Source organism: Pituophis catenifer, unplaced genomic scaffold (genome assembly GCF_029215685.1).
Source record: "Pituophis catenifer annectens isolate HBS135680 unplaced genomic scaffold, rPitCat1.0.hap2 SCAF_1, whole genome shotgun sequence".
In the NCBI taxonomy this organism is placed as follows: Eukaryota; Metazoa; Chordata; class Lepidosauria; order Squamata; family Colubridae; genus Pituophis; species Pituophis catenifer.
The window spans coordinates 153,645,966-153,666,984 of NW_027256881.1; the positions used below are offsets into that span (position 1 = coordinate 153,645,966).

Below are 21,019 nucleotides of genomic sequence, written 5' to 3' on the forward strand. Positions count from 1 at the left end.
CTATGCCCGAGGGAAAAGTCAAGTTTTTACCACTTTCCTGAAGGCCAAGGTCACAACCATCCAAATATTTGATGGGAAGCTGTTACACAAGGTAGGTGCCGTAACAGAAAAGGCATGCTTCCAAGGCCTCACTAGACAACACTGCTTCACTGACAGGAATCAGAGCATGCCCACCCTGCCAGATCTAGTAAGATAGGCAGAAACCTTCAAGCAATTTTAAGTGCTATAATGTGCTCAACATGAGGCTACTTTTACAGACCATCTGAAAGCTTCAATTGGTTCAGAAAGTAGCATGGCTAGTTATAGGCATATCACAATACAGCTATTTAACAACTTTGCAAGCTCTCCTGGTTTCTAGCTGCAATTCAAGGTGCTGTTTGCCACCAATAAAGTCCTTTAAGGAGCACTGCTGGGTTATTTGTAAGACTCCAAACTCCAATTTATCTGTCCATCCCATGACATCTGAAAGAGTGGGCACACTTCAGGCCCTTTCCATGAATCAATACCATCTAATCGAGCCAAACAGTGCCTTCTCTATCTCTGTTCCTGCCCTTTGGAACAGCATAAGCTTGGAAGCCTTCCGTGAGACTTTTAAAATGTGGATGTTCCCTCCAAGCATCAGATTAAGATGTTGGATCAGCTCATCCATTAAGTGTCTATGGAGATTCTCAGTCCAGGCCATGGTTGTCCCAAAGGCACTTTTTCAAGAGGCAACTGGACTGTTTTTTTTCTTTGAAGACATTTCGCTTTGAAGCGAAACATCTTCAAAAAAACCCGAAGTTTTGGGACATCCATTAAATGGTTTAGGATTCAAATATATTGGTGTGTTGTTGTTTTTTTGCCTTAGCTTGCACCATATTATATTGGGTTTTCTGTGGCTCTTTTATTTTGCTGGTTTTTTTTTTTTTAACTCTTATGTTAGTCAATCCAGTCACATTTTACAAGCTGGGCAGAAATAGACATCAATTTAATTGGCTGACCTCTAAAGAAATAAGTAAAAGAAATACTTCGTAGAATGGAGACCATCCAAAGACCAGTATCATCCTCAACTTAAATGTTCTAGCTGCCACTGCAATAACGTTTTAGTTTCCGTGCAGGTTTTTTTTCCCTCAGGCCACTAAAGATTTTCCGGAAAATCATCTTGTTCTCCAAGTATATTTTATGGTACTAAAATGGAGAGAAAAGATAGTTATACTAGCATCCCCCGAAGTGTGCCCCTAGATGCAGGAGTCAGGATTTAAGAGAAGGACGAAGTCGGTTAAAGTGCCTGTTATTACGTACTGCGGCAGCAGACACCTCACCCTCCCCTCCCCTCCCGTCAATTGAGAAGCCACAGCCTCCTTTCGTCTCCTAATATTTTGTGTTGCTTCAGAAATGGGCCACAGCCGAAAGAAGTATTTCTCCATCTAGTATGGGCTTCCTCCCAGGCAGTCTAACTGACGCCGACTTCGCCTGCACCACCGCTTCCATTTTCTGCACTTATCTACCCAGCTCCTCCCTCCCCCCACCCCCGCGCGCCTTCCTTCCCTCAGTCTTCTTCTCGCCCGTGTGACATCACACGCACGTTCCCTTTCGGCCCTTCGGCGTATGTAAATGTGGTCCCTTTGCTTAGAGGAAAGGGAGGGGGAGGAGTTGCCCGGATGTTGGGAAGCACCTCCCCTTTGTTGTTGCTTGCTCGTTCACGTCTTCGCTCCTTCGTCTCGTCTCCGCCTCCTTCTCTTTTTCTCCCCCCTCCCCTTTCCCCCCCTCCCCCTTCTCCAGGTTGCGGGTCAGCGCGAGCCACTGCAGCAGTTAAAACCGTCGGGAACCGCCACGAGCAGCTCCGGCCTTGCACCAAATAACAGCCGAGCGCGAGGTAGAGGCGCGAGGGGAGGCAGGCAAGGCAGGCAGGAAGGAAAGAGAGCGAGGCAAGCGAGGAAGGAAGCAGTCGTGCGCTGCGGTGGCAGCAGCAGCAGCAGCAGCAGCAGCAGCGAGAGAAGACGACGACGACGACGAAGAGGCGGCTTGGCACTCGGCTGTGGATTTAGCTGCGGGCAAGCCCTCAACACCCTCCCGCCACCATGGTAAGGGGCCGCCGGCTCTCTCCGCGTCCATCTCCCGCGGGCCTTGGCCGAATATCCGAGGGCAGTTAAAAGGGATGAGGGCGAAGGCGGGTTTCTCTTTTATTAAAAGAAAAGGGAGGTCCTCCCCCCGCCTCGTCTTTTCCGCCTGCGGAAACGGCAGGCGCTGCTCTCCTCCTCCTCCTCCTCCTCCTTTCGCGTCAGGCCTTCGCAGAGCGCCAAGACCCTCTGCGTTAGGGGTTTCCTCTCTTCTTCTTTTTCCTCCTCCTCCTCCTCTCCCCGGCCTAGCAGCCCCCCTTTCCCATAGTTCCCCATCGGCGGTAATGACGTCCTTTTCACATGGTCCCCGCTCCCTCCGGAGGCGATCCGATCGTCCTTTCCCCGCAGCAGCAACCCCCCCTCTCTCCCTCCCCCGGGACCGCATGCATTTTCTCTCCTCAACTGAGGCTTCCCCCGCCTTTCCGGTAGTTCCCTTCACCCATTGGTGACCTCTTCCCTGCAGTGCCCCACCCCAGCCAAGCAAATATACTTAATGCTCCTTTTTCGCCCGTGAAATGTCCGCTTTTCCCACCTGCATTCCTGAAAGCACACTTCTTTCTATTCTGAACTCCTCCTCATCTCTGTAGGGGAAAAAAAATCCTGCGAATTCGCTTCATCCCACGCAGCTTCTCTTGCGCACTCACGTTGCTTCCTACTGCACCCTCCTGTAAATTTTTTTCCCCTACTTTGTACTCCTGCTACCTACTAAGAACTCTTTTCTTCTACTTCCCCATGAGTTATTTCTTATTCAGTGTTACCCAATTCTGTGTGCCTCTTAACAGCCTTGTTACCTCTGTGGTTAAACTTCTCTCATGGATGCATGCTAAGAATTGTTGGCTGCATTTAATCCATACAACTACTTTTGAATAGAGAGGAAGGGACATTTTTTAGGGGAGTGCCTTTTTAATTACCTTAACTGTAGTAAGAAGGGTGTTTAATAACTTATTCAAGAGGGGCGATTTATGGTATCAAAAAGGAACCTTCAAAAATCCACATTATAAGGTTTTGTATTTATTATGGCATAAGCTTTCTTCTTGAGATGGACTAATGTCTACTTCATCAGATAAGAGAGATAGAAACTGCAGCCTAGGCACATTTGTGTGTGCAATGAGCCATACTGAATATAGTTACACCATTTTTGTATATATATCATGCACATCTCTACATGTGTGTGTATATATGTATACACAAAATTGGGGGAGGGGGCTCTGGTAATTATAGATGTTGGTCTAGATAATATTTTTCAAAGTAAATCCAGTGTTAAATAGAATCAGATATGTGTGCATATATAACATCTTGTTCAATAGATATTTTAACTGTTTATATCCATTCTAGGTATCCCTGTATTATAGAGTTATATCAAGTGGCTTATTATGCCTGAACTTCCACGCAGTATATGCTGTTTTGCTATTGTATCTGATCGATCTTATAGTAATAATTGTCCTGGAATGTCTCTTTCTCTCTCCCTCCCTCCCTCCCTCTCTCCTGTTCTCAATGTGTCCAAATTTCTTGTATTATCTCTCACTAGTATGCTTGTTTTTTCATTTGTTTTATTTTACTTTCTCAGGATACCAGCAATCAAGTCACCCTAATCGTACTTAAAATTTATATTCCTCTAGAGGGAATAGATTTTCAGACGCAGTTATCTTTATAGTATAATTTCCACAACTAATCAGTTTTTCAGTCCTAAATATGTCTTCGTTGTAGTTCAATCTTCAAACTTATTATTCAAGTTTGAATGCAGCATTAAACAGAAACTGCTGTGGAAAACATACTAGATAGCATTCTGTGTATTGACTTGGATTATGTTAAATCTGAAATGCAAAATTTGGAACAACTGAGTTTGATTATAATATAGTGGATAAAAATAATAAAGTAGAATAGAATAATTTAGCTGAAAGTCATGGCAATTAAATTGTACTGCTTGCTGCTATAAATGTATAGATTGATACTGTTCATGCAGAATTTAATTTAACACTAGGGGTATTTCCTGTTTGATGTATTACCAAGAATCAGTTCCTCTTTTCAAAAACACTTACATTAGCTTTGTTTATGTATTGTATGAAGTATGACATTTCTTATTGTATCCTAGCTGCTTCATGTATTATCTTCTAAAAAGATTCCCAAATCTTTTTTCTGCTTTCTTAAAATGGGGAGATTCCATTTATAAACCAACATTTTGAGGAATAATAATAAAAATAAAGGTTGCAGTGGTAGATGGGTTTCTTGTACATTAGAAATATATGTTAGAGAGAGTAGGCAAAGTAAAAAAGAAAGCTTGCAGGCCTTTAACTGGGCTATGGTAAATGGTTGATACATTTAATGTTCAAGTAAAATCAAAAGTATGTCATTTTAGATATATTTGTCTATAAATGTCTCTTGAAAAAGCTCTTTATTGAAAAATACCTGAATCCTAAGATTTATCCTACATGCAGTGGAATTCCAGTTGCTTTGATTTTATTGTGACAATGTTTTTTTTTTAATTTGATTTATATGCCGCCCTTCTCTGGAGACTCAGGGCGGCTTACAGTGCGTTAAGCAATAGCCTTCATACTTTTGTATATTTTATACAAAGTCAGCTTATTGCCCCCACAAACTGGGTCCTCAATTTACCTACCTTAGAAAGGATGGAAGGCTGAGTCAACCTTGATGTTAGTCTACATAAGAATTAAGAACCAAGAGGAGAGATTTTTTTGCCATGAGTTTTTCTACCAAATTTAGAAGTAAGTTAACTTATATTTGTGTTTATTAGGCTCTTTAGGGGAATAAGCACATCCAGGTAGTATATGTATTTTACAGAAAGATGATTTGTTTCAATAGGCTCCTAAAGCCATTTGCTATGTTATAGAAAGTGATGATCACTGCTGTTATTTAGAACTTAAAAGTGCTAGGTATTTGGTAATATATACCTTTTTTCAGTACCCATCATTGAATGGAGGCCTGGAGTAGAACTAAAAGATGAGTTCTATATGGATTTATGCATATACCATGGTCAACCAGAGTAATTAACAGAGGTGTTAAATCATATAAAACCAGACACATCACTAGAAGCTAAAATCATAAGACTACGTTTGATTTACTTTGGCCATGCCATGCATACCAATTCATCGGAGAAGAAAATGATGCTAGGAATGGTTAGTGGAACAAGAAGAAGGGGCAAGAAAGAACATGTTGGCTTGATAACATCAAATCTGAAACAAAGTTGAACAACAATTGAAAGAAGCTATGCTTGACAGGATAGCAAGGCACTTGCCTATAAAGTTGCCAAAAGCCAGACAGGACTAAATGGTTAAAACAACATATGGATTTATGACTTTGGCCCAGTATAAGTTACTTCAGTGATTACAAAAAGATCAAATTGTATTTTTCTCTATTTTAGGGATGTGGATGTTTTATAGTTGCATGGTTTGTGACTTTCTAGCAATCTTTTTTAAAAGTGTGTGTGTGTGTGTGTGAGTGTGTGTGTGTGAAGAGAATATGTTCATTAGCTGCACAATTTGATTTTTCAAAGTTTATTTCTCTTGCCAGGACATCATATGTTCCTATCACTCAGACTACGATATTTTGTATGTATCCAGATATTCTTCTCATGGAAAACACACATAAATATTAAGATTACCTTGTATGTAGCGTGGATAGAACTTTGCATTATAGAAACTTTCTCTGATGTAACTAATAGTAAGAAACTGAATCTTCATTCTCCATTGCCCTTGTTTTCTAGTTTAGAAAATCTGTACTTAAAATATTTAAGATGCTATGCCCTTCAACAGCAAGGAAATACATTCAGTTATATTTTAAAATGTGCAAACATTTATTGGAGATTCTACTATTCTTCCCTTTTTTCCTGTACATAGCAATTAAAAGGAATTGGGCCAACTCTTAACAGTTTGGCTGATTCTGTAGAAAAGTTTTGAAAATTCATTCTGTTACAAGTGTTGATTTTATAAAATTACCTTAACTTCATTAAAATATGTTTAATATAATAATGGAATAATAACGAGAAGATCACAAAATATCAAGATCTGAAAATTTAAGTTAAAAAATCATGGCATAAACTGGCCACTCCAAGTGGTTATTGGCACACTAGGTGCCATACCAGAAAGTCTTAGATGACACTTAAAAATCTGGGCATTGACCAAAGTTTCCATCTGTCAATCACAAAAGGCCACACTATTTGGATCTGCACATATGATCTGCCAATACATTACAACATCCTAGATTCTTGGGAAGAACTTGGTGTGAATGAAGGCCAACGGCTAACTGGCAGCTGTGATTTCATATTGTGTGTATAATGGAATAAGGAATTATTTGTGTATTTCTGTAGGAGTTTTCTGCCAGGAGTAGTGAGTGATATGCAGTAAAAGTATTAACAATATTTGTAGTTCATTAAAAACTGTAATCTAAATTACATAATCTTTGATTTTATTAGTAGAGAATATTATTTATATATAGAATTGCATAGCTAATCCTTGACTTTTGTCTAGCTGCTACGAGGATGTCTTGTGTCTTGTCACTTAACAATCATTCAAAGTTGTAACAGACCGCCTCAGAACTACTTATGATCTGTTTTTGGAGTTATAACAGCCACAACTCTCCCTGTGGTCCTGTGATTACATTTTGGGCATTTGGCAACTGGCTCACCTTTATGGCCATTAGCAGCATCCTGCTGTCACATGACTGCAATTTGCAACTTTTTTTTGCCAGTTTCTGGCATTTCTGTTTTCTGGTAAAAACACCAATTGGGGAAAATGGATTCTCTTACCAATCATGGCATATTTTATATTTATATTATATATATATATATAATATTATATAATATTATATTATATAAAAATGTATATACTACCATATTTTCCCGAAAATAAGACCCTATCTTATATTTTTTTGAACCCCGAAATAAGTACTTGGCCTTATTTTCAGGGAAGTGGTCTTATTTTGGGGTGCGTGGTAGGCTTGTTTTAGCACATGCGCTCAAAAGCCCAATTGGGCTTATTATCGGGGGATGTCTTATTTTTGGGGAAATGGTATATAAAAGCTGGAATTCACTGCTTTTTAGGCTCAACTACCATCAGTATTATAAAATATTATATAAAATATAATATTTCAAAGCACCTTTTCTATGTTCTAACATCTTCTCTTTTCTGTACGAATGCAAGGATGTTATCTATATATAGAGAAAGAGTTATTGAGAAAGTGATCATGCTGTAGCCCCAGAGGATTCTGCAGGAAACAGATTATTTGCACCCTTTTCCATTAGGATTCAGGCCTGGATATGTGAAAGAAATAGTATTGGTTGTGTTTTTCGGTAATCTTTGGAGGGAGCAGGATGGGTTGGTGCACCTGTCCCTGCTCTACTTGATCTCTCAACAGCTTTTAATACCATAAACCATGGTATCCTTCTAGAATGACTCAAGAGGCTGGGAGTTGTCCTGGTTCTCTTCCTTCGCCTGAAGCCATATTCAGTCGATGCTAATTGGCAGTGAGAGGTTGGACCCTTGGCTTCTGTTACACGGGGTTCTGCAGATGTCAGTGCTTTCTCTGCTTCTGTTTAACTTCTACATGAAGTTAAGATCGCCTATCAGCATGGGTAAGACATCATCAGTATGCTGATGATAGTTTTACATCTCTGCTTGTGGTGAGTTGAGCCATGCCACAACTGCCTTTTTATGGTGCCTGGAGGGTGTTGAGGCCTAGATGAGGATCAACAGGCTAAAACTGAACCTTGATAAGATGGAGTGGTATTTGGTTCAGAGGTTCTTGGAGACTTAGCATAGTTGGTAGTAGTTGTGGTAATTATCACCAGACAGAACTGATGTGTAATATGGAGAATTATCTGGACTTGTGACTCAATATAATCATGAGGACTTTTGCACAACTGTGAGGTGTGTGCCTATTACACACATTTCTGGACTAGTGTTCCCTTTCATAGTCACCATACCTGAGTCACCTACAATTTGGAGTACTACCATGTACTCTACATGGAGCTTAAATACAGTAAATATATTAAATAAATACAGTAAGCTTTTTTTTGGTCATATCATAATCTTTGTATTGCCTCACTAGAGAAGCCATAGGCTGCCAGTTTTTCTTTGATGGGTATCTTCTAGGTAGACCGAAAGTTACTTCTGTTAAAGAGGGATGTCAGCCCAGTTGGGTTAAAGAGAAGTTTAGGCAGTAATTAAAAATAATGATGCAAATCCTGGCTTCTATCCTTGTAATTCCTAGTTCTAGTCCTAAAGCTGTGTTACATACCTATCTAGAGGCCTGCACAATCAATCTTAAAAGAACTTGAACTATATCCTTTCACTTGCAGTTAGGTTACTGTAAGGCTCCACTAGTATCCCATAAAAAAATAAAGGGAACACAAGCAGAAGACATCCGAGATCTGAATGAATGAAATAGCCTTATTAAATACTTTGTTCGTTACATACAGTAGTTTTGTGTTCCCTTTAGTTGTTTGACCAGTGTATAAACTACTGTATGTAAAGAACAAAGTATTTAATAAGGCTATTTCATTCATTCAGATCTCGGATGTCTTCTGCTTGTGTTCCCTTTATTTTTTTGAGCAGTATACTTTCAAGAACACCTATTGGTCTTAAGAATTGAGGACTCAAGAACATTATTGCAAACAAGATCAGCTGGAAGGCAGTTATCAGAAAACCAAAGTAATAGCTTTTGCCAAAAGACCCAAGGAACATTCCTGGGGCATAGATTAAGCTGGTTTCCTATTTCAAGACTTAAAGATAGTTTTTCATTCTGCAAGCAATAGAAAACTCTATGAATACCATATTGCTGAAAAGCATTGACTTCATTTGCTATTCTTAAATAAAAAGTATTTAAGAAGAGGTAGTCATTATATACCTGTCTCTCAAATTACTGGTAGTCCTTGACTTACAACACTTTATTTAGTGACTATTCAAAGTTACAGCTGCACTTAGAAAGTAGCTTATGACCATTCATGCTTGCAGCATCCCCATGATCATGTGGTCAAAATTCAGATGCTTGCCAATTGATTCATATTTATGATGGTTGCATTGTCCCAGGATCATGTGATCACCTTTTATCAAGCAAAGTCAATGGTGAAGCCAGATTCACTTAACAATTATGGCAAGAAAGATCGTAAAATTGGGCAAAATTCACTTAACAACTGCAATAGAAATTTTGGGCTCAATTGTAGTTGTATGTTGAGGACTACCTGTATTCAAACCAGCCCATTAGTACAGCTTTTCTGATGCCAGTGGGCCCCCTTGTCCAACATTGCATCACTAGACTTTTCTTCTAGCCAAATTTCTAAGGGCAGCTCTCAAAGTCTCTTCGTCCCTCTAGTGCCAGCTAGCAACAGAAGACAGCCTTTGTCGAAGTGGAGCCATGCTTAATTATAGGCACACATTATAGTATTTTCTTTCTCTTTGTTATTGCCCAACTAACTGACTGATGACTACCATTGTATATGGAAACAGGCAGTGGCAACTAAAATCTCAGTCTTCTTTTTAAAGGTTATGATGAGCAAAATGCTTTATCAAACAGTATGTGATAGATGTAGAACATCAAACTGACTTAGCCTAGGCCCCAATCTTTTTTGCCAGTACATTGGGTATTGAGCATATTTAAGATGGGAAATTCCTATGCACAGAATGGCTTCACTGTGGCACATTTCTTCTCAGCCATTCTTCAGAATAATTACAGGAAGATTATGTACTTTGTCCAGTACGGCAATATACTTGTGACTTTAAACATATAGAACAAATGGAACATGTGCCTCTCCAGTGCTCCGACTATAGAGACATTTGTATTGACTTCATTCCAGCATTACTACATACATATTCAGGGTAAATGGAACAATTTTGCCCTTCTTTATTATTTTCAAATGTTAACCCTGACACAGCATATCACATTGCTAGATTCTGTGCAACAGCAGTTAGAATTTGATCCAGCACTATAAATTAGACTCAGCGTACAGATTGCCATATTAGTTATAGATATACACTCTCACATTTTATATACACAATCTCCTATACCTCTCTGTATGGGTCTGAGTGCACACACATGCACGTTTTTTACTTTTCAGATAATTTCTTTTAGATTTCTATATTTACTTTTTATATCAATATGCTTTATATTTTTAGATATTTTATTGTATATAATACATTTATACTCCCCTATTATATATAATCTACTTAATGTTATTCATCACTCCTTTATGCTGCCCTCTAATCACAATAAAGATTGATTTGATATGTTTTTATTTTGATAAAATGTATTTGTGATATGTGATGAAATAAAAGTATAATTTACTTTTACATTCCCCAGCACTTTTACCTAAAAACTAAATAACATGGGGAGAGAATTGTATCCTATGGAACCCTACATTGGAGCAACTGTGAGATTCATCTAAGACTTTCTGTAGCTGATGTTCCAATATTATCCCAAGGGGAAAAATCTTGGAGTCTGGGTGAAAATTGTCTAATAATAGCTGGATTGAGAGAAGGCTTCTTCAAGAAAAGATACAGTTCAAAGTGATGGCATCATCCTTTCCATCAAAGAGACACTTGAGAGAGTGGGGGCTTATGATAGCTCTCCTATGTTTTGGTTTTAGAATATGGTTCCTTGGCTGCACACTGTACCTAAACTTGGTAAATATTACTGAGTTTGCAGTTCCAGCTAGTGATTGGGGGAGAGAAGCAATCTGTTTATGAAGTGGGAGTATGGGGAATATAGCTTATCATTGGTTGCATTTTGTGGATATTTTGGTATTGACAGTTTAGGGAAATCAGAGGTCTAAGATATAGGATTTTTTTTCCATGTGGGGTGGGTTTGATAGTGATAAAAAGTTGGAGATCAGAGGCTGAAGATAGGGAAAATTAGGATAAAAAGATAACTGGCTTGGAGTAATAGTCACTTGTGGTTTAAATGACAAGGGGAAACATAGTTGGGGTCTCTAAAGTTCCTGCTAGGAGACCATGAAGGTACATTGATGGAGAGAGGAAGATATGATAGGGTTAATTGGGTTGGCAGGTTCAGCCTGAATATGTGTACCTTGGGTTTGGGAGGCTGGATTCCTAGGTGCCTTGGTCTCAGGTTACTGTTGTGGGGTAGCAGTCTTTATGTAATAAAAACATTCTCATCCATGACCTTATTAACAGTGAGAAAATGGACTTGGCATGCATTACTGAAACATGGGGTAGGACAAGGCAGCAAAGTTGCTCTGTTGAAAGATTGTGGGGATGTTGGGAAACTACTGGATGGAATGCTAGATATAAGTAGTTAGAATAAGAAAGAAGTTATTCCATTACTTTACCATTACTTTAATGGTAGCTTAACCCTGGCTGAAACAAGCCTGGGGAAAAAATCAAAATGTTGAAATAAACTATCTTAATGTAGTGAATAAATGAGAGCTGGAAGAACCTTTTTGTACTTTACCCTTAATCCTCACATTCTAACACTTCATTGAAGTCTTTACTGAGGTTTGTATAATTTTTTCTTCCTTAATTGTATCTTGCTATGGGTAAGCGTATCAATTGTATCTTGATACGCTGTCTGATATTTGTACTCCAAGGTTTGGATACTTCAGTTGCAACTCCTGAAGATGTTTGTGACTGTAATGATTCCGTAAGAGATTAATAGTGACTAGGGGCCTTTAATTTGGATAATTGGGTACGATTGCCTCTGAGCTGTAGAAACAGTTAGTTATTCTGTAGGTGTGCTGCCCAGCATAGTGCTTTCCTCAGTCACTCAGTAGGACTGGTGTTGAATTCTTCCTAGCATTTGATACAGGAGGACTTTGGTCTCCGTGTCTTTGGAAGAAATCTGTGAAAGAAATTTATGCCTTTCATACCAGTCATGGGGTTTTCTTAGAAAATAAAAGGCCAAATCCATTCTGGTATTTAATTTGAGCAGTTGGGTTATGATCTGAAAGTGGAAGTTACTATGATTGATCCTATATCGTGGTTAGATCATTACCTGGGTAATAAGTAGCTCATCAGCACCTGTGATCTCAAGATGGGGAGTTACTATATATTTTTTATGGATATAACTCATTTCAAATGATATTTGAAGATTTTTCCAATAATCTGGTATGCAGTTCTTCGCCATATCTCATTAAACTATGGAATTCAGCAATACAAGAATCCTTGGGTAGAATTGCTTACCAATCTGTTTACCAGTCTCAGCTGGCTCTTCAGTGTACCGTAATGGTAAGTCTAGTAAATTACCAATATTTCTATGCTCTTAATGTCATTAATGCTATAATAACCATATGTCACCTGGTGGAACGGTTTAAAGTGGCTTGCTTCTTGTTGGCAAGAATGATTTTATAGGCTACTGTGATAAACATTTCACTGATAAAATTGCTCATGTTCTCTTATGATTGGAATCTGTGAAGGCAGATTCAGTTGAGAGGTCTAGGTTCTTTGTCAATATGTGGAGGGAAAGAAACAGTATGATATTCTGTGTCATTGACCATTGTATCCTAAACTCCATGCAATGGTGGTAGATAAGTGGTACTATTTTACAACGGGTCTGGTTTTTCCTGAATTTTGAGTAAGTAGCCTTGGGGCTTGCTTCTATCATGGTTTTAAATATCTACAGGTATATGAAACTATTGGGAGAGGTTCTCCATCAATTTAGTATATTATTGTGAGGATGATACTAAATTATATATCTTTACCTTGGGCCAAGTTAGAGATTGCTAAAAATCCTCAAGTAAATTGAATCCTATGCAAAATGAAAATACTATTCTTTCAGGGACCAAGTGGCACAAAGTCTGCTCCTTCATTAACTCAAAACAGATTACACCCCCTCCCCCCGCCCAAAGAGCAGGTATGTGACTTGGGGACCCTCATGAACTTATAGTTACTGCTTGGTCACTGGCCTTGGTTGGTAAACTACTTGCCATCCCTTTTTTGGATAGAATTATCTTGTGTCATTAATGTATGCTATCATCAGTTTGAAAACTGATTACTGCAATGTATTTTATTTGAGACTGTCTTTCAAGGCTCCATAAAAATAGGATGGAGATTGTGGTGGTTTGCTGGTTGACAAATAAGAGCCAATTCAACCATGTGGCATTGGTTCTATAAACTGTGCACTGACTTCCAGGAGTTTTCTGTGTACAATTCAAAATAATAATTTTGATTTATAAAACTCTGGATTATCTCTATCTTAAAGACTTAGAATGCTATTTTAAAGACTGCTTGCTTTGATCCGAATGCCTGTTCTGTGTGTTTAGATGGAGGGATATTTCCTACCTGGGAAGCATATGAGGAAGAAATCCAGAAGGAGATCTTGGTGGTCCCCCTGTCCTTGTAGATTAGCCTCTCCCCACAGGCCCAGATTACCCCCACTTTACTAAGCTTTAGCAGAGTAGTTAAGACTGTTTTATTTTATTGGGGTAACAGGTAAGAGTTTGTTTTACATTATGATAGTGAACTGGATTATTTTAAAGGCAAAGGATGGAGGTAAGCCTACTAGCTTCAAGTAGTCCATTAAGAATTGTGGAAAGGAAAACAAATTATAAGAAAGTCTGGACAATATTAGTATGTATACACACACACACACACACACACACACACACACACACACACTGTGTGTGTGTGTGTTTATGTATATGTATATATAAAAATAAGATTTGTCCTTGAATGGCTATAGTGGGTAAAATTCTTTGGTACGGGATCCTACTTTCTTTAATAAATCTTACCTTGGATTTCTTCTGAAGAGACTTCATTCCTACCTAGTGGTGGAGCTAGATATATGGGAGATTGCTTGGTTGTTGTATGGAGGGAAGTGGAATTTAAATTACAAGAGCTTGAATTGCTTTTTAAGTAACTTTAATTTGGTTTTAATGTGAATCTTAGCTCTGTGGATTTTATGGAATGACTTTAGGATTTCTATGTTAATTATAGATTTTATGTCACTGAATCACTTAAAGTTAATTTGAAATTGTCCATGGATAAGCATTGTAACAGGTTAATTCTTTTTGTTAAGTAAAGCTAACTGGGTAAGGAAGGAACTGAGTGAGGAACAATAAGAATATCTGGATTTTTTTTTCTGAAACAGTATGTAGTGCTAAAATAAGTCTCAGAAGAGAAATCTGATACTTAGATGGGAAATCCAGTTTAAGAATAATTATATACTACTGTTCTTTACACTCAAGTGCAAATGCAGACATTTCAGGCTGGTTTACCCGAATTAATCTTTAATATAGAAAAGTGATTAAATGAGTAGAAATATACTTAGGTAAAGCAGAGATACTAACAAGAAGCAAGGATCTAAAGTTCTTAATCAGTTCCCCACTTCTTGTGGAAAGAGAAATACGTAGTAACAATTATTTATAGGTTGTAACTAGTGTATATTCCTGAGGAGGACCTTTTTGTTTTCATGTGTGGAATGTGAAAAATGTAAATGTCCTCATGTCCTCATTACAAGTTGTTGATCCAATAACACTGGAAAATTCTGAGGAATTGGTTTAGGCAACATTTTGTTTTTCAAAGTGAGGATTATGTGCAACACTTAAGGGGTTTCAAGACAATGGATGGTTCCTTGCAAGCAGCCTTATCAGATTGATGCAAATACAGAATGCTGAATATAAAACAGTATCACAGTCCTGAATGATACCTGACTATTGCCACCCAACTGTCTTAGGAATTTTTTATACAATGTATTTGCCTTTTAAAGAATGAGTAATTCTGTCTTCAGGGGACATGTTTTTTTTTTTTTTTATTGAAAATTCACTTTACAGAAGATATTTGGAAGGAGGAACAAAGAGGAGTGGGGGTGAAGGTTGTTGTTATTATCTGAGAGCAGCTGTATTGAGAGAGAGACACCAAAACAACAGTGATTTTTAAGGCAGCTGATTTAAGGCAAGAACATCTTGTTTGTCCCCCCCCCCCCCCCCCCCCGATTTTGGTGAATGAAAGTAACTATCTTCAAAATGACAACCAGATACGGATTGTGCAAAAAAAAAAAAAAAAAAAGGTGAGAAGTTTATCCTTACTGTTAGACTCATTGGATGGGTGACTATATAATATATGTTCCCCTCGCACATGTGTGCTAGTCATTCCCGACTCCAGGGGTGGTGCTCATCTCCATTTCAACGCCGAAGAGCCAGCGCTGTCCTAAGACGTCTGCGTGGTCATGTGGCTGGCATGACTAAACGCCAAAGGCGCACGGAACGCTGGTACCTTCCCACCAAAGGTGGTCCCTATTTTTCTACTTGCATTTTTTATGTGCTTTTGAACTGCTAGGTTGACAGAAGAAATATATATATTTCTAGATCTTCTGTAGAAATCACCCCACAGAGAGAGCATTGTAATAAATTATAGGAATAGGTTTCTCTCATCATGACATGAATCTAGTTTACCATGATAAATGTGATAAATGTTCCCTTCATTTTTGCTACCATTGTAATATAATTAAAACTCGATACTTAGTTCACAGCAAATCGTACTTTTTTCAAAATTCAATTTATTATGCAGCTTTGCCTCTAACTATAAGTTTAGGATTGGAGGCTTTGACTTCAATTAAATTAAGCCCTTCCATTTCTTGTGTGAACAGCTGAAGTATAATTATTTCAAAATAATATGGGCAAGCCAGATATGGCTATTTCCATTATAAGTGTTTTTACTGTAAAAGGTCATTTTTAAAGCTCTGGAAAATTATGAAATATTTGACTTGCATGATCTCATAAATTTAAATGGCAGTAGACACTCTGATGAAGTAATACTTAAGAAAGCTCATGCCACAATAAATTATTAGATAGCACAATTCATATAAATTACTATATGAACATATAACATATTTTATAAAGAGGAAAAAAGTGTAACATCTTTATTACATCTGCAGCAGCAACGCCAGGCAGGTCCAACACCAGTACCAGGCAGGTCCAGCAGCAGCAAGCAGCCGCAACATTCTTCAGTGAGTTAAATAAAATCAGAAGTAGTTTATTCCTCTTATTACATAATCTATTGCATTTATCCTCTCATATGCTTTATGAAGAGGACTATTATTTGTATTTTAAAAATGAATAACTAAAGCTAATAAGATCTTCCATAGTAAGTTGTTTCAGCATTGGGATTTCAGACTAGATGTCCCAAATTCCAGAATACTTCATTAGAATATTAGCACAACATTTTAGGTGTATAGAACAAATGAATAACAATAAATATTATTAAAATAATATTACTATTTCTCATATGAAATTAGATGTGTATACAAATGAACTAATAGTTATAAGCAAGCACTTACCCTATGCTAAGTATCAAGAGAGTTTCATAATGTTTTCATCATTTTTTAAAAAAACATATTTGCTCATGCAAAAAGAAAATATAGCCTAACCTACCAAAAACAAAACTGTAAAGGAAAAGCTAGGAATATAAATTAAAATAAGCAAGAAAATGGTAAGAGAACACCTGTCCCCTCTAGACTAGTTCAAATTGCCAGGACCTGACAGGTTACATCCCACAGTTCTGAAGGAGCTGGCGGACGTGGTCTTGGAACTATTAAGCCATATATTTCAAAGATCCTGGAGGAACTGGGGAACTGGCAGTGGACTGGAAAAAAATTGATGTGGTTCCCATCTTCAAAAAAGGAAAACAACAACAGAACCAGGAAACTACAAACCAATTAACCTGATTTTAATACCTGGCAAGATCCTGGAAAAGATAAGCACAGATCTGAGAACACCTAAAAACAAGCAAAGCTATAACCAGAAGCCAACATTGGTTTGTCAAAAGCAGATCATGCTGAACAACTCTTATTTCATTCTTTGACAAAGTGACTAAACTAATGGGCCAGCAAAATGCTGTGGACATACTTGTACTTGGACTTCAAAAAGACATTTTTACAAAGTAAACCACAACCACTTTCTTAGTTAACTAGAAAAATGTGGGATAGACAGCACCACCACCTGATGGATTTGTAACTGGCCGACAAACAACATTCAACGTGTAGTCCTTAATGAAACTACATCTACATGGAGGGAAATAAATAGTGGGTTACCCTAAGGTTCCATTTTAGGCACACTATTCAATATCTTCATGAATGATCTAAATGAGGAACTAGAAGGAGAACTTAGCAAATCTGCAGATGATATTAAGCTGGCAAGAATAGCCAATATCCTACAAGATAGGCTTAAAATCAAGATGGATCTCCACAAAAGCGAATATTGGGCCCTATCTAACAAACTGAAACTCAATGGAGAGAAAAGTAAGGTTCTACTCTTAGGCAAGAAAAAACAAATGTACAGGTACAGATTAAGAGAACCCTGGCTCAATAGCAGTAATTGAGATGTATCTTGGAATTCTAGTGGACAATCACTTAAATATGAGCCAACAGTGTGTGGCAGCAGCCAAAAAAAATCAATGCAATCCTAGACTGCATTAACAATGATAGAATCAAGATCACATGCAGCATTAGTACAGCTGTATAAAGCCTTAGTAAGACCACACTTGGAACACTGCATCCAGTTTTGGTCACCACAATATAAAAAATATGTTGAGACTTTGAAAGACGTACAGAGAGAAACAACAAAGAAGATTAGGGGCCTGGAGACTAAAACATGAAGAATGGTTGCAGTAATTGGGTATGTCTAGTCTAGTGAAAAGAAGAACTAGGGGCAACATGATAGCAGTGGTCCAATATTTGAAGGGCTGTCACAAAGAAGAGGGGGTCAACCTATTTTCCAAAGTACCAGAAGATAAGCCAAGAAACATTGGATGGAAACTAATCAAGGAGAGAAGCAACCTAGAATTAAGGAGAAAATTCCTAACAGTGAGAACAACCAATGGAATGGCTTGCGTTCAGAAGTTGGGGGGGAGAGACTGGACAGCCATTTGTCTGAAATGGTATAGGGTCTCCTGCTTGAGCAGGGGGTTGGGCTAGAAGATCTCCAATGTCTCTTCCAATTCTATTATTCATATTCAATTAAATATTTTACCTATAACACAGATGCAAATATATTGGCTCCCTCTACCCTCCATTCATCAATCAGTAATTGTTCATTTTTGCTAATCATAGCATGCATTGATCGACTTTTTTAGAAGAAGCATAGCTAACCTAATCAATTATTAGAGCAGCTGTCTTGCCAGAAATAGCATGAAATAAATTAAAAAGTTGATATTTGAAATTTGCCATTACAGGTACTTCTCAATTACCAATGGTAATTGGGACTAGGAATTCCTTCATTAAGCAACATGGTTGTAAAGCATGACATCATGTAACCGTGCTGTCTTACAATGGCCATTGTCAGACTCAGTTGCCATTGTTAAGCAAATCCTGTTCAACCAGAATCTCCCACATGATCATTTGCTTCCTCATTGACTTGCTTGTCAAAAGCCTGTAGTGAAGGTTTGAAATGGTGATCATATGACCGTAGCATGCTGTGACATAATTGCAAGCCAGGCACTGAAATCATGATCATGTGACAATGAAGATGCTGCAATGGCTGCAAGTAGAGGAACGTATAAGTATCCCTTATTCAGCACCATCATAGCTTTGGTTACTGTATGAGTGGATGCTAAGTGAGGACTTCCTCTATCTTTTGCCACCTGAGTGTATGGATGTGATTAATCACTTGGATTAATGTAAAAGTTACCCAATTGGAGTGTTTGAAGCTTATTATTTGGGAAGAACACTTCCCAATAAAATTACTTTATGTAAATATTCAGCGGTATATAATTTCATATTGGTCAAACCAAGCAGAATATAAGACTATCATTTGATAAATTTGAGTTGCCTTTATAGTAGATTGGAATCAAGTGATAGTCTCCATAACACCTTTCTGTTATTGGGAAGCTTTGTATCTATTAGAAATGCTTAACTAGGTGAATGAAAGTGGTGATTGTAGCCATTTCCATTCTCCCTTGGCAGAATATGCCTTTTAAACTCCTGAACATCTATTCTGGATATTTAGGAGACAGTAGGAAAGTTGATTCTGAGGATTGTAGAAGTAGGGAAATTGCTGAAGGGGGGATCATATCCTCCTCCTCTCCTCTCCCCCCACCTCTATCTCTAATATGGTAGAAATGTTCTGGTTAGAATTTATATGGAGATTTATTCAATTTATATTGAATAAAGACCTGGACATAGGGCAGAATTAATCCATTTATGTGATGGTTTACAGAATAACAAAAATAAAAAGGAGGTCCCTGTTCTGAATATTTCACAGTGCCTCCTTTTGAACAGCGAGATAACATGAGAAAATATATTCAAGTGATTTCTTTTTTCTTCCTAACTGCCTGCCAAACCTCCTTGTAGTAATGACTGTTTGGACAATGTTTGCAAACTTACTGATTGTAGTAAAGTTAGTACAAAATGGTCCAAAGTATTGAATATGTATGATACAGATATACCTATGATTTATTTGATATTTACAAATAATTTATATGCATCGTGTAGAATAAGAATAAGGGACTTTTGAAACATAACTGCCAGTAAAGAGCAAATTCCCAAGTCATTACAAAATGCTTACTATGAATGTCAGTAGGAAACATTAAAAAAAAAATTCAAATTCTGTTATACTTGACAATGCCAGTTACATTATATTTATAAATATGTAATCTATATATAGTATGTCTTTTCTGAAATATAGTATGTTTTATTATAACTGCAGTGCAGCAGTGCTTAAATATTGTTAATAGCTGTAAATTGACCTGATGAGTCTGTAATCCTAAATCTTGAAATCTCCTTTGCCTTGATTTATTATCTCTTTAATTTATTTATTTTATTTATTTTTATTTGATTTATATGCCGCCCTTCTCCGGATACTCAGGGCGGCTTACAATGCGTTAAGCAATAGCCTTCATACTTTTGTATATTTATACAAAGTCAGCTTATTGGCCCCACAATCCGGGTCCTCATTTTACCTACATTAGAAAGGACGGAAGGCTGAGTCAACCTTGAGCCTGGTGAGATTTGAACTTGCAGTAATTGCAGGCAGCTGACGTTAATAACAGTGCTTTAGTCTGCTGCGCCACCAGGGCTCTCTGTACATCTCTGATGTACACTTTTATAAACATGCCATCCAAGAGGTATTAATCTTCATTTAAATTTCTTATATTGAATATCACTTATTAGACTATATTGATGGAAATAATAATGAGTTATTGAAGGGCAAACATTTTATTAGAATATAGCAGTGTCCACTTGTATCAATAATCTTCTTTTGCATGAAAATAGAGATTTCTAAGGTTTTGCATTAATGTAATTGAATAATAATTGCCAAGGATATCAAGGAAATGATAAAAAAAATGATAATTCCTGTGTAATAAGGGAAATAGTGGGAGATATATCATCTTCATAAAGTTTAAATAACCTAAAAAATGGAAGTCAAGATTTTTGACTTGAGTGAGTAGATCTCTGCAGAAGAGCATTTATGAATGGTGATTATAGTATGCATCTAATGTACCTGGCTTTAACATGCTGGAGCCTTGCACATTTGTAGATTGGTGTTTTTCAGAATAGGGAAAGTAGTACCCTGCCAGTTAGGATAATCTTGCTCCCATAACTATTCCACATTTGCTATCCCATTCATAACGTTAATAATTGATTGCTTTGATTTCAGAAGTTTGTTCTGGCTACTGAATGAGATTACTGTATAGTTTAAAGGCATTCCTATAGCTCTTTTCCTATGCTAATCAACACCAATACTGTAAAGCAGTGGTCCCCAACCCCCGGTCCGCGGACCGGTGCCGGGCCGTGGAGTACCTGGCACCGGGCCGCGCAGCGGCCGGGGGACATGAACGCTGCAGCGCAAAGGCTCCTGGGCCGTGCGCAAAAGCTCCTGGGCCGTGCGCAAAAGCTCCTGGGCCGTGCGCAAAGGCTCCAGGGAAGAGAGCCCCGCGCAGGTACGCACGTGTGGCCCAAAGCCCCCACCCCTGCGCGCGCTCAGCGGGCCACGGTAAAATTATCAAAGGCTGATTGGTCCG

General features: G+C 38.0%; 1 protein-coding gene across 1 annotated transcript in view; it reads left to right on the forward strand.

Moving 5' to 3' along the window:
- The first annotated feature begins 1,651 nt into the window (after positions 1-1,651).
- PPP3R1 (protein phosphatase 3 regulatory subunit B, alpha) overlaps positions 1,652-21,019 on the forward strand; it is a 36,620-nt gene continuing 17,252 nt past the window's right edge. Inside the window, exon 1 of the mRNA XM_070933072.1 lies at positions 1,652-2,063. Within this exon, the coding sequence (XP_070789173.1) occupies positions 2,061-2,063 (3 nt within the window). The 5' untranslated portion in view covers positions 1,652-2,060. The remainder of the gene's footprint in view (positions 2,064-21,019) is intronic.